Below are 14,326 nucleotides of genomic sequence, written 5' to 3' on the forward strand. Positions count from 1 at the left end.
CTATTAAATTTTTTCCGGTTCCCTCACATCTTATTAAAAATTCATAATCTGCTCCCTTGAAGAAAGCCTTCTGTACCTCCTTGAGACTTTTCACTTTGCCTTTCTGGTGGTCTTTTTCCACCCACAACCACATGTGTCTGAGTCACCTGAGATGCATATTAAAATTATTAATTCCCAGACTGTTTCCCAGATCTGCAGAATTAGAGACTCTGGGAGTGAGACGTAGGAATCTGGACTCCACCCCAAGTTCATAAACATGAAATCACTGATTTCATCCAAGGAGTAAATAACTTTGGCTGCTGGAGTGCTTGTGTTGTCCCCCTGGGAATCCCCTTGCCTGATCCCCTTCCCCTGATCCCTGCCCGGAGATGCTGCATGTCTGCACTCCGATCTGTCTTTGTACAGACTTTTATCGACTTTCCTCCACACCATAACATTTCCAGTTATTTACAGGTTTTTCCTTCTCAGCTTTCTTGTAGGCTCACAAGAAAAGGAGAAGGAGCTGTGTTTCATTCAGTGCCCCAGGAATTTGCTGTGCAGCGAATATCCGTATAGAAGTGACTGTCAAATATTAATACATAAATGAAATTGTATGATTGTATTTATAAGGTGATAATCCTTGGAGGCAGGATATTTGTTTATTTGTTGCTATATTTATATTTATGTATTGCACTTATGTTTTCTTTATTACTCTATACATTACTTGCTTAAGATGATGGGTTTAATCACAAGAATCTTGTCCCGATTCACACTCCAATAAGTATGTATTACCATCTACATAATCTTATTAATAGCTGAGAAATCATGGCTAAGTATGGGCTTCCCTAGTAGCCCCTTGGTAAAAAAATCTGCCTGCAATGCAAAAGATGCAGAAGACTTGGGTTTGATCCCTAGGTTGGAAAAATCCCCTGGGGAAGAAAATGGCAACCCATTCCAATATACTTGCCTGGAAAATTCCATGGACAGAAGAGCCTGGTGGGCTCTATAGTCCATGAGGTTGCAAAGAGTCGGACACACTGAGCAACCAAACACACACAAATGACTAAGTGCTGTACTAAGACATTCTTGGTTTCAATGCCTATAGATGTTGTAATGCTATCTTTTCTACCACTGCCGATACTGTGCCCCCAATAGTAATAGTGCGTAACAATCAATATTGGAGCTTTTCATTACTATTATTTTGAGTCATGACTGAAATCCTGTTGTAACTACAACAGTGCAACCTGCTTTTTTTCTTCATCTTGCTAAATATGAGAAGAGAATAAATGAAAAAAAAATTGCTTCCCTTGATGGTTTCCATGGTAATGGAGCCTTCTATGTGTTTAACCAGCAAAGAATGCTATCACAACCTGTTTTCTCTCTCTTTCTCACACACACACAATATATATGTATATACACATGCACACACACATACATAATCACATATATAACATACACTGTAAAGATTTATTCTGTCAAAATTTGCCAAAACTAGAATCAAGGTTAATACTTCTTTTTGCTTCAGTTAATTTGCCTTACCAATGCTGTTTCCCTTTTCAGAAAAGGGTAAACAGTATCTAAATTCATGTTATGATAAATATTTAGACAGTAAGAAAGGAGCAAATGTGTCATATTTTCAAAATATGCTACAACTTCATAAAAGTTATGAAGACTTTTCCTTCTCCAATTATTGGGGTTTTTAATGAAATTTGAAAGTAGAAGTTTTTATTGCTATTGCTTACTTATTGTCTTGCCAGTATGCATTTTGTTTGTTCATTATCTTACCAATATGCATTTTGTGTAATTATGTTCCATCTCTCGGAAGAGACACATGGAGTATGGTATTAATTAACACATTATTCTTTATAGGTATGAATGAATTAGCTCATTTGATGGGGAAGTAGATTAAATTTCTTCTGTCCTCTAAAAGGCTGAATTTGCTTTTGAAAATACCTCCCCTCATTATGGGACCTGGATAGATTTGGTAATTTGATTTATAGTATTAATGCAGAAAGCAATTTTAATTCTGTACCTGTGAAATTAGTGAATATCTATTTCTATCTATGCCAGCTTATTATTGTCAATGATTTGAATTTATTATGGCTACTAAAGATCTGTGCTGCCTTCTTTTTTTGTTGTTGTTGTCTACTCAAAGGGTCTTTAACTTGAAAGACCAGTAAGTTTGCTAGAAAGCTCTGTTTTGACCTTTCTGAGCCATTTCCTCTTGGAGGATGATGTGTTATTTCAGTTTCTCCTAGTAATTTTTCTTAAATGGTAAATTCAGAATTATTCTGTTCTATTATTTTGGTTTTCTTTGGAAAGACAAAAAAAGTAACCACTAGTTTGTTATCTGTATCTATGAGTCTGTTTCTTTTTTTGTTACATTCACTAGTTTGTTGTATTTTTTAGATTCCACATATGAGTGATAACATATTATATTTGTTGTTCTCTGACTTACTTAGCATAATACCCTCCAAGTCCATTCATGTTATTACTAACGGCAAAATTTCATTTTTTATGGCTGAGTAGTATTCCACACTGTGTGTATCTATATGCATATACATATAGATATATAAGTGTATATATATCAGTCCTATCTTGTTGATCCATTCATCTGGTGATAGGTTGCTTCCATATCTTGATAATTGTAAATAATGCTGCTATGAACATTGTGCTGCGTATGTCTTCTCAGATTTGTGTTTTCATTTTTTCTTTTTTTTCAGATATATACCCAGGAGTGGAATTGATAGGTTGTATAGTAGCTCTATATTTAGTTTTTTGACAAACCTCCAATGTATATATAGTGGATATATGTGTTTACATTCCCAGTAACAGTGTTTTGAAGTCAAATAATGATGGACTTAAACTTGAGATAACGTAAACTTGACTTGAGGTAGACTCATAAACTTGAGATACTGGAAGCCATAAACAGTGACTAGAATATCCCTGAATATTCCTGGAGAATACTTATCAAAATCCTTGAAAGACTTCATAATACCTCCTAAGATGTTCCAGGCTAGAATGATTTTCTCCAGAGCATACTCTTACATAATGGCAGCCTCAACTCCCCCTTCAGATATGGAAAAACCTCAACATATGAACTGCATAGTCTCTGAGTTTTTTGCTTTCTGTTTCAATTTTTAAATTTTCCCCACTCTGCAGGAAAAAAAAAAAGAGGTTGTAGTTGTTACCAATGCTGGTGAACCCAGTTATAGGGAATTTAGTAAATACCAAGAGGTTTGGGGTGTATACATTACTTCTATGGAAATTGCACAGCACACAAGGGGCCCCAGCCAGGCCTTTGATTCTGACTGTGCTGTGACTTAATTTCTCTGTAAGTCTGTTTTCCACTGTGTCTCACAATAGCTATCATGAAGCTAAATATAGTACAATAATAGTAATAAGTGCAAAATATAATGGAAAATAAATTTGGGAAATGAATAAAGAGTGTTTATGAGAATTTCATCAGCTGTTTTAAACCGTTGTGTTTAACATACAAAGGGGAAGGGCCCAACCAAAGTTAAATGAGAACTAATCATTGTGTCTTATGCCTCCAATTTGCAAGTTTTCAATAAAACATATATAAGCAGTGAATACAGGATGTTGAAGTCTAAAACTATCTTCACAGGGTATTAAAGACCATCCTGAGAACAGTGTTGTGGAAATTAACACCCAGGTTGTAATGTAACACCCTCCACTCCCTGCAACTCCGTTTTTTATCTCCTGTGTTATTAAAATGTGCAGAGAGGGAAAATGAGTCAGGCAATTTAACTTAACATAGGAAGATACTCTTGTTCTCTAAATATGCAGCATTAAAGTATACACCATTTAAATCCAACGTAGCAAAACTTAAAAAAAAATTTTTATACAAAATAGCTTTTTAAAGGGAAATGAAACTTTATGGCATGAATGACTATGATGCTTCATGGTATCACATTTTCCTAATATCAGGCATTATAAGCACCTCTCAAAATTTTTGAACAGTTTATTCCACATAAAATAAGTAAGCAGTATAGATGCTTTTCCTGGGTCCCACTTATACCTCCTCTGTACTACTCCAGTGCCACCCCCATCCTTCCCTGTAATAAGAGAGTCATAAGATACTGAAAACTGCCCTTGCTCCATGGAAGGCTCTCTCACTGCCTGTCTGGTAATTGTGTAATTGTATAACCCCAACCTCCAGGGAGATGTTAGTTCTTTCCACATTAGGCATAACATATCATCAAGGTTTTTTCCCCTCGCTTTTCCAGCAGAGATAGAATCCAATTTAAATCAGTTTGATAAAATTTCAAAATGACAGCAGTTCACCTAAATATTTTTAATACGAAAGCCCAGTGGGTCTCTAATTAAGCCTTTACTTGGTGAGTATAAGGGAAATGTCTTGAGTGCTTTGAACGTGCAAGCAGTTAGTCTGGGGAGGGTGTACTCTAAGAGAGAAGACTACGTGTGGACCCTGAAGCAGATTCCCTGCCTGGGGCACCGTGCAGCGGTCTCATAGCTGCATCGAGTCTCCATTTTAACTTCAGTCATGAGACAGTATATGACAGTCTTAATCACACCATATTTTACAAAATGTATTTCTTCTGATTTCTTATAGACCATATAGAGAGTTAATTTTTTTTCTACATGCCCAGAAAAGTGGTGAGAAATTAGAAAGTCTTTCTTACCATGGATAGCATGAAAGAAAATTAGATATAACATTGAGGCAGTCAGTTTCCATTGAAGAATCTGCAGTTTGAGATTGGCACATTCTGACTGGTCCCTACCATTGCTCTGTCAACTACTATATATCAACTTGATTGACAGGGGAATTCAAAAGGTAACTGATATTATTTAGTACAGAAATAGCCTTCCAACCACAGCTCCTGTCCTCCCTGCAAAAGGAAATATGTGAGACCTCGGTAGGAATTCACTGGGCAAGTTAATGATGTTGACAAATAGTAAAAAGTATTTTACAGAGGTAAGATGGAGAGGGCAATGGCACCCTACTCCAGTACTCTTGCCTGGAAAATCCCATGGATGGAGGAGCCTGGTAGGCTGCAGACCATGGGGTCACTAAGAGTCAGACACGACTGAGCAACTTCACTTTCTCTTTTCACTTTCATGCATTGGAGAAGGAAATGGCAACCCACTCCAGTGTTCTTGCCTGGAGAATCCCAGGGACGGGGGAGCCTGGTGGGCTGCCGTCTATGGGGTAGCACAGAGTCGGATACGACTGAAGTGACTTAGCAGCAAGATACCTTACATATTCACCACCCAATTTAATCTTTGGTAAACACCATGAAGTAGGCTGGACAGCTATTATTTTAATTCCAGTTTGAAAAATAAGTTATCAGAAGTTCAGATCAGCACAGGATCAAAGCTGAGTGTGGCGGCACTGTGATTGAATTCTCTTTTTTGATTCTGCAGTCATTAATTGGTTCAGCAGATGTCCCAGTCATTAATTTATGATCTGAAGCAAGTTTCACAGTGAAAAGGAAAACCAAGACTTTATCACTTGGGAAAAACTTTGATAAATACATATTTTCTTCAGTCTGTAATACTCATTCCTGTGTCGTCTTAGGGACCTTTATGGATTGGTCCCCTAAATATCCTTCCTGCCTGGCCGGCCCCTTGATTTGGCTTTGCATGAGAGAAAATAACAGAAGGATCCTAAGTTGGGTTTGGTGGAGTGATTGGTGAAGTCTCTCTAAAGAAGTAACCTTTAGGTTGAAACCTGGTGAAGTAAGCCATGTGAAAAGTGCACAGAAATGTGCTCCAGGCCAAAGAAGCAACATGCCAAAGAGAACCTACCTGAGAAAGGTGACCACGCTAGCTGTAGTGAAGGAAGCAAGGGAAATGGGGCCTCAGACAAGCTGGAGAGCCAAGAGGGGCCAGATTGCGTGGGCCCTTTTGGATCACTAAAAAGCTTTGTCTTTTAACAAAAGAAGCTGAGGAGTTATTAAGGCAGGAGAATGGTACGTTCTGATTTAACGTCATCTGGGCTGCCAGGTTGAGAGTGGACTGAAAAGTAAGCAAGGAGAGACCAGTTTCGTGGTCACTCATAGCACCATGCGGCATCTAGGTGAGGGATGGTGGTGCCTCTCGGGACAAGGGTGGTGAGAAGGAAATGAACGGATGTGCAGGAAATCTGCTCATGGGACCACGTTGTCTCAACCAAGGAAGGTTACTGTTCATCTTTTTTTTTTGGAAGGTTACTATTCAAAATTTTTTCCTTAAAATTTTCCCCCTTTTTTCCCTGTAACCCCTGCATTCCAGCTCTCCTTTCCTTGAAGTTTCCATATTACTCTGAATTCCCTAGCAGTTTCCTATAGCATCTATAAATAGGAATTACTGTGTATCTGTAGTATTTCCTCTTAATTACTATTTTGAAAAACATCACATTTATTGGATAAGCATTAAAATATGAGTAATGAAGTGATTAAAATATCAACTGCTTTCACTATAATTAAATACTGTAGTAAAGGAGGATAATCATTTTTTAAATAAATTGCCTGCTGAAAACACTGCTGAGCAGGATTTCCTTCAATAGAATTCATTGCATTGTATCAGAAAAAAAATATTATGGATTTATCAGGTGGGATCTATAAATAGAAGTGATATATTTTACTGGTATTGTGTAAATGGATTTATGCCTTCTAATTTCTGGGCCTATTTTGCTAATTTGCATTCTTACAGTAAAATTATGTTTAATAACCATAGTCCAGAACTAATTCTTAGAAAATGGAATTTTGCTGCCCTTAAGATTGTATGTACCTTTTTGGGCATTTTATACTAGATTGTGTTTTTATAATTATGTTATTATAAAGAAATTATAATTTAAAAATTACCTCCCTTCTGAAAGTTGGCCGAATAATTTATTTAAATTTGTATTAAAGCGTGTGAATGAGCCAAAATGCTTATAACATTTTATTCTGTTATCACACTTAAAAAAATACTACCTAGTTCACTTGTTTTCTTTTTAGTTTGTGAGAACAAAATATTATTCTTCCCAAGGGCTTTATGTAATACCAATCTAACTTAAAGTAATGGACAGTGGGATGGTTAGTGTTATCTTTTCCTGCATTTATGGCCTTAATCACTGAGGAATCCCTACCTCATATGACTTACCCTTGCAGCCCTTTAAGGAAATATGTGCCCGACGTACCATGGTGAATTCAGCCTTTAGGATTCTCTTGCACCTGGTACTTCTGGATAAGTGGGGAAGGAATTTTACATGGGCACTGACCCTCTGCTCTGCATCAAACTGAATATTTTCTATAACATGAGTCTAATGAACATAGAGCAGATTAAGGACCTAGTCTTTCATTTGGGGTCTAGAAAAGTCTAAACTCTAGACCAGTTTGGAGAGGAGAATATAGTTAGAAGAATAGCCATGGCTCTGCTGGGTTTTAGCTGGTCCCAAAAAAGAATGTTATGCTAGCAGAGGCCCCAAACCTCTCTGAACATTTATTTTATCTGTAAAATAAATGTGATCATAGGATTAATGTAAGGACTAAATTAAATATGGCATGCAGCAAAATTCTAGATGTGTAGCAGTTTTCAGTAATTAAAGATGATGATGAGGATGGTGGTGGTGGTGGTGATGATTAGCTATGTATTTGAGCATCCAACATGTTGCCTGGTACATAGTAGCTGTTCAATAATTATATTATTTGAAGTGAAACCCAATTTAAGCTTCTGTAATAAAAATCATAATATATTGTCTCACATGACTGAAACATCCAGGGGTGGTACTAATTCCTGATTCATTCAGAAAAGGTGCTGACAAAAATCAGTTTTCTCTCTCTCGCATGTCACTTTCTGTGATTCTCTCTCTTGATGTTTCTGTCTGTTTCTGTCTCTGCTTTTCTCTCTGCCTTTTTGTTTCTGTCTCTGTTGCTCCTCGTTGCCTTTTCTTTCTCCTTAAAACTGTCTCCTTTATCATTTCTCCCACTGACTCTTTCTTCCTGCCTCTATCTCTGCCTCTACACATCTCTCCTTTCTCTGTCTCTCCCCTCACCCTCTTTTCCCCACCTCTACTCTCCCTCGCGTCTCTTCTCTTTCCCCCCTTCTCTCTGTCCCTCTAGGCGCTTCTCTTTGTCACCTCCTCTATTCTGTCTCCCTCCCACCTACTTTCCTGTTTGTTGGTTATACTTCTTGGCAGCCTCTGGTGTCAGGATGGCCTCTGACAGTTTGTATGAAAATCAGTGCTGGTGATCCCAGAGAAACAAGAATACCACTTCTTCCATATCTCCAGCAAAAACCCATTTACCCCAGTCCCCCAGGAGTAAGTAAAATTCTGTTTTGCCCATATCTGTATCCAGGAGCTTTGTTTCACCCAGACGTGTTAGACTCAAAATGGATTCTGTGTGACAATAATAAACACAATAATTTTAGGTATTTACTGCGTAGCAGACCCTGTGCTGCATATTTATTATAATCTTGTATCTCCATAACATCTTTGAATGTTTAGAACCATACTATACCCCTTCAACAAATGAGGAGATTGTGGTTTAGAGAAAAATAAAGTATTGCAATCTCAAAAACGACAGAATGATCTCTGTTCATTTCCAAGGCAAGCCATTCAATATCATGGTAATCCAAGTCTATGCCCCGACCAGTAACGCTGAAGAAGCTCAAGTTGAATGGTTCTATGAAGACCTACAAGACCTTGTAGAACTAACACCCCCCAAAAATGTCCTTTTCATTTTAGGGGACTGGAATGCAAAAGTAGGAAGTCAAGAAACACCTGGAGTAACAGGCAAGTTTGGCCTTGGAGTACAGAAAGAAGCAGGGCAAAGGCTAATAGAGCTTTGCCAAGAGAACACACTGGTCATAGCAAGCACCCTCAACCACACAACACAAGAGAAGACTCTACACGTGGGCATCACCATATGGTCAACACCGAAATCAGATTGATTATATTCTTTGCAGCCAAAGATGGAAAAACTCTATACAGTCAGCAAAAACAAGACTGGGAGCTGATTGTGGCTCAGATCATGAACTCCTTATTGCCAAATTCAGACTGAAATTGAAGAATGTAGGGAAAACTACTAGACCATTCAGGTATGACCTAAATCAAATCCCTTATGATTATACAGTGGAAGTGACAAATAGATTCAGGGGATTAGATCTGATAGAGCGCCTGAAGAACTATGGACAGAGGTTCATGACATTGTACAAGAGGCAGTGATTAAGAACATGCCCAAGAAAAAGAAATGCAAAATGGCAAAATGGTTGTCTGACGAGGCCTTACAAATAGCTGAAAAACAAGAGAAGCTAAAGGCAAAGGAGAAAAGGAAAGATATACCCATTTGAATGCAGAGTTCCAAAGAATAGCAAGGAGAGATAAGAAAGCCTTCCTCAGTGATCAATGCAAAGAAATAGAGGAAAATAATAGAATGGGAAAGACTAGCGATCTCTTCAAGAAAATTAGAGCTACCAAGGGAACATTTCATGCAAAGATGGGCTCAGTAAAGGACAGAAATGGTATGGACCTAACAGAAGCAGAGGATATTAAGAAGAGATGGCAAGAATACACCGAAGAACCATACAAAAAAGATCTTCATGGCCCAGATAATCACGATGGTGTGATCACTTACGTAGAGCCAGACATCCTGGAATGTGAAGTCAAGTGGACCTTAGGAAGCATCACTACAAACAAAATTAGTGGAGGTGATGGAATTCCACTTGAGCTATTTCAAATCCTGAAAGATGATGCTGTGAAAGTGCTGCACTCAATATGCCAGCAAATCTGGAAAACACAGCAGTGGCCACAGGACTAGAAAAGGTCAGTTTTCATTCCAATCCCAAAGAAAGGCAATGCCAAATAATGCTCAAACTATCGCACAATTACACTCATCTCACACGCTAGTAAAGTAATGCTCAAAATTCTCCAAGCCAGACTTCAACAATACATGAACCTTGAACTTCCAGATGTTCAAGTTGGATTTAGAAAAGACAGAGGAACCAGAGATGGAATTACCAACAGCTGCTGGATCATGGAAAAAGCAAGAGAGTTCCAGAAAAACGTCTATTTCTACTTTACTGACTATGCCAAAGCCTTTGACTGTATGGATCACAATAAACAGTGGAAAGTTCTGAAAGAGATGGGAATACCAGACCACCTGATCTGCCTCTTGAGAAATCTGTATGCAGATCAGGAAGCAACAGTTAGAACTGGACATGGAACAACATACTGTTTCCAAATAGGGAAAGGAGTACATCAAGGCTGTATATTGTCATCCTGCTTATTTAACTTCTATGCAGAGTACATCATGAGAAATGCTGGGCTTGAAGAAGCATAAGCTGGAATCAAGATTGCTGGGAGAAATATCAATAACCTCAGATATGCAGATGACACCACTCTTATGGCAGAAAGTGAAGAAGAACTTGAAGAGCCTCTTGATGAAAGTGAAAGCAGAGAGAGAAAAAGTTGGCTTAAAACCCAACATTTAGAAAACTAAGATCATGGCATCTGGTCCCATCACTTCATGGTAAATAGACGGGGAAACAGTGGAAACAGTGTCAGACTTTATTTTTCTGGGCTCCAAAATCACTGCAGATGGTGACTGCAGCTATGAAATTAAAAGACACTTACTCCTTGGAAGGAAAGTTATTAGACAGCATATTCAAAAGCAGAGACATTACTTTGCCAACAAAGGTCCATCTAGTAAATGCTATGTTTTTTCCAGTAGTCATGTATGAATGTGAGCGTTGGACTATAAAGAAAGCTGAGCATCGAAGAATTGATGCTTTTGAACTGTGGTGTTGGAGAAGACTCTTGAGAGTCCCTTGGACTGCAAGGAGATCCAACCTGTCCATCCTAAAGAAAATAAATTCTGAATATTCATTGGAAGGGCTGAATTCATTGGAAGGACTGGAGTTTCAGAAGCTGAAACTCCAATACTTTGGCCACCTGATGCGAAGAACTGACTCATTTGAAAAGTCCCTCATGCCGGGAAAGATTGAAGGTGGAAGAAGGGGCCAACAGAGGATGAGAAGGTTGGATGGCATCACCGACTCAAAGGACATGAGTTTGAGTAAACTCCCAGAGTTGATGATGGACCAGGAGGCCTGGCGTTCTGCAGTCCAATGAGTTAGACAGGACTGAGCGACTCTACTGAACTGAACTGAAGTATTTTAACCAGGATATATTAAACAAGCAACTGAAAAAATAAATAAATAAATAAACAAGCAACTGAGCTGGCTTTAGAAAATAGACAATCTGGCCTAAGCTCTTGTGCTCTGAATTCTACCCATGTCAAAGCCTCACAAGGCATTTAAATTCTCTGAGTTTTCCTTTCTTCATCTACAAGACAAGATGTTTGATTTAGATATTTATACCATTTAGTGCTTATAATGCTAACGTTGCAGTTGATCTGAAGTATATTGTAAATGTATTTAATCATGTTCTGCTTCTCCCCAGTAGCTCTTATTTCCCTTTGTTTTCTTTTTTTAATAACAATGCCTGGGGTTTTATTTAACACGTTGTTTTAGATCATCCAGACTTCCCAGTAATATAATCTCTTCTTGCTGTCAGAGAGCACATTTGCATCCATTGCCATTTTGCACACAGAGAAATCATGCCCCATTTCTATCTTTCCTTCAGGAATGGAGGCTTGAAGCCCCACTTCCCCTTTTCAACAACATGCCAAATCATATCTTTGTTGGACAGCTGGAAAACATAAGAAGTAGTGTATTAGTCCTCTTTCTTCCAAATATTATAAATGAAAGCTATTATAGGCACAAATGTTTGCATCTGTCCTGTGCTTAATGTTTTTCCTGAATTACTTTTCTGATTTTTCTTTCTCATTTTTCTATTTACTTTGCAGAGATCCTCTAATTTACTCTCTAGTTTGATCATTTTTATTATTTTGGATATTTTAACAATATTTGAATTTTCTCTCTTAAAATATCTTTATCATTGCTGATCTTTTGTTCTAGTCAACTGAAAAGGGAAACTTTAAATGTCAGAGTTTTCCATTTCTGTGACATTTAGCTTTTTGTGCATTGCAGGTTTAGAAGAGCAATTTTTTTTAAGGCTTTATTTTACTTTTTTTAGAACAGTTTATGGTGCTTAGCAAAATTAAGGGGAAGGTAGCAGAGATTTCCCATATCATCACTGCCTCTTCATGCCCTGTGCATCCCAGACTGAGTGGTATATTTGCTACAGTTGATGAACCTGTATTGACAGATTGTAATCATATACTGCAATCACCCAAACGTCCATAATTTCCATTAGGGTTTACTTTTGGTGTTGCACATTCTGTAGGTTTGGATAACTGTATAATGATATGTATCTACTGTTATAGGAGGAGAAGGGGGCAACCGAGGATGAGATAGTTGGGTGGCATCACCAACTCAATGGACTTGAGTTTGAGCAAGCTCCGGGAGATAGTGAAGGACAGGGAAGCCTGGCGTGCTGCAGTCCATGGGGTCCCACACAGTCAGCCATGACTAAGTGACTGAACAACGACTGTTATAGTACCATGCATAGCGCTTCCTCGCCCCAGACCCTCTGTTCTCCACCTATATGTCCCTCCCCATCTGATCCAGCTGATCTTTTTATTCTCTGCATGGTTTTCAGAAGAGTTTTTTAAATGTGTATTTTTTTTTTCCTAGCAACAGATGCAGCCTTGTTTAAATTTCCTTTATCAGAAAGTCCAATAAAGTTATTTTTATTATTAAAACTCCATTTCAGGGTTAATTCCCCCCAGAGGAGCCTGTGTCACGACTCTGATTCAAATACTCCTGCTTTTGTCATAGTTTAAAAAGAAAAATTGCAGTGTTACTCTTGATTATTATTTTGTTTTCTCAAAATGTTAATTCAATTGTGGTCTTTAAATAGTTTTTGAAAAGTGTTATATTAGTAATAATTAGACATTTTACATTCCAAAACCCACCTTTGAAATACTGTTAAGCTCATATCCTACAGTGCCCTATGGGTGGGCTCTTTACTCAGTCAGAGTAGTTCTGTGTGGCTCTTGGGGATTCTATCTTACTCCCTGGAGTTGCTATTGAAGAGTGCCTATGAGCCCAGGCTCTCTGAATTTTCTTTTGAAGATTCAGAAATGGTCTGAAGATGGTCGTTAAGGCTCATTAGCATATTAGTTTCTTATAAAACATTTTGCTATGCAGAAAATGAAAAATTTTGCCTAATTGCTTGGAAATAGTTTTGATTTTCTGAATTTTAATAGCTAAATCAAATCTCTTATGAATGTACAGTGAAAGTGATAAGTAGATTCAAGGGATTAGATCTGATCGAGTGCCTGAAGAACTATGGACCAAGGTTCATAACATTGTACAGGAGTCTGTGATCAAGACTATCCTCAAGAAAAAGAAATGTAAAAAGGCAAAATGGTTGTCTGACGAGGCCTTACAAATAGCTGTGAAAAGAAGAGAAGCTAAAAGCAAAGGAGAAAAGGAAAGATATACCCATTTGAATGCAGAGTTCCAAAGAATAGCAAGGAGAGATAAGAAAGCCTTCCTCCATGATCAGTGCAAAGAAATAAAGGAAAACAATAGAATGGGAAAGACTAGAGATCTCTTCAAGAAAATTAGAGATACCAAGGGAACATTTCATGCAAAGATGGGCTCAGTAAAGGACAGAAATGGTATGGACCTAACAGAAGCAGAAGATATTAAGAAGAGGTGGCAAGAATACACAGAAGAACTGTACAAAAATAATCTTAATGACATGGATGAACCACAATGGTGTGATCACTTACCAAGAGCCAGACATCCTGGAATGTGAAGTCAAATGGGCCTTAGAAAGCATCACTACGAACAAAGCTAGTGGAAGTGATGGCATTCCAGTTGAGCTATTTCAAATCCTAAAAGATGATGCTGTGAAAGTACTGCACTCAATATGCCAGCAAATTTGGAAAACTCAGCAGTGGCCACAAGACTGGAAAAGGTCAGTTTTCATTCCAATCCCAAAGAAAGGCAATTCTAAAGAATGCTCAAACTACCGCACAATTGTACTCATCTCACACGCTAGCAAAGTAATGCTCAAAATTCTCCAAACCAAACTGCAGCAGTACATGAACTGTGAACTTCCAGATGTTCAAGCTGGTTTTAGAAAAGGCAGAGGAACCAGAGATCAAATTGCCAATACCTGCTGAATCATTGAAAAAGCAAGAAAGTTCCAGAAAAACATCAACTTTGGGTTTATTGACTATGCCAAAGCCTTTGACTGTGTGGATTACCACAAACTGGAAAATTCTGAAAGAGATGGAAATACCAGGCCACCTGACCTGCCTCTTGACAAATCTGTATGCAGGTCAGGAAGCAACAGATAGAACGACATGGAGCAGCAGACTGGTTCCAAATAGGGAAAGGAGTACGTCAAGGCTGTATATTG

At 38.1% G+C, this 14,326-nt stretch overlaps 1 protein-coding gene across 3 annotated transcripts in view; it reads left to right on the forward strand.

Moving 5' to 3' along the window:
* CHSY3 (chondroitin sulfate synthase 3) overlaps window positions 1-14,326 on the forward strand; it is a 289,499-nt gene that overhangs the window by 105,225 nt on the left and 169,948 nt on the right. The window contains exon 3 of one of the 3 annotated variants that reach the window (XM_044947847.2): window positions 469-2,105. The exons of the other annotated variants lie outside the window; for them this stretch is intronic. Within the exon in view, the coding sequence (XP_044803782.2) occupies window positions 469-555 (87 nt within the window). The 3' untranslated portion in view covers window positions 556-2,105. Of the gene's footprint in view, window positions 1-468; window positions 2,106-14,326 lie in introns of those variants that run through there. 3 annotated transcript variants of the gene reach the window in all.

Source organism: Bubalus bubalis, chromosome 9 (genome assembly GCF_019923935.1).
Source record: "Bubalus bubalis isolate 160015118507 breed Murrah chromosome 9, NDDB_SH_1, whole genome shotgun sequence".
Lineage (NCBI taxonomy): Eukaryota > Metazoa > Chordata > Mammalia > Artiodactyla > Bovidae > Bubalus > Bubalus bubalis.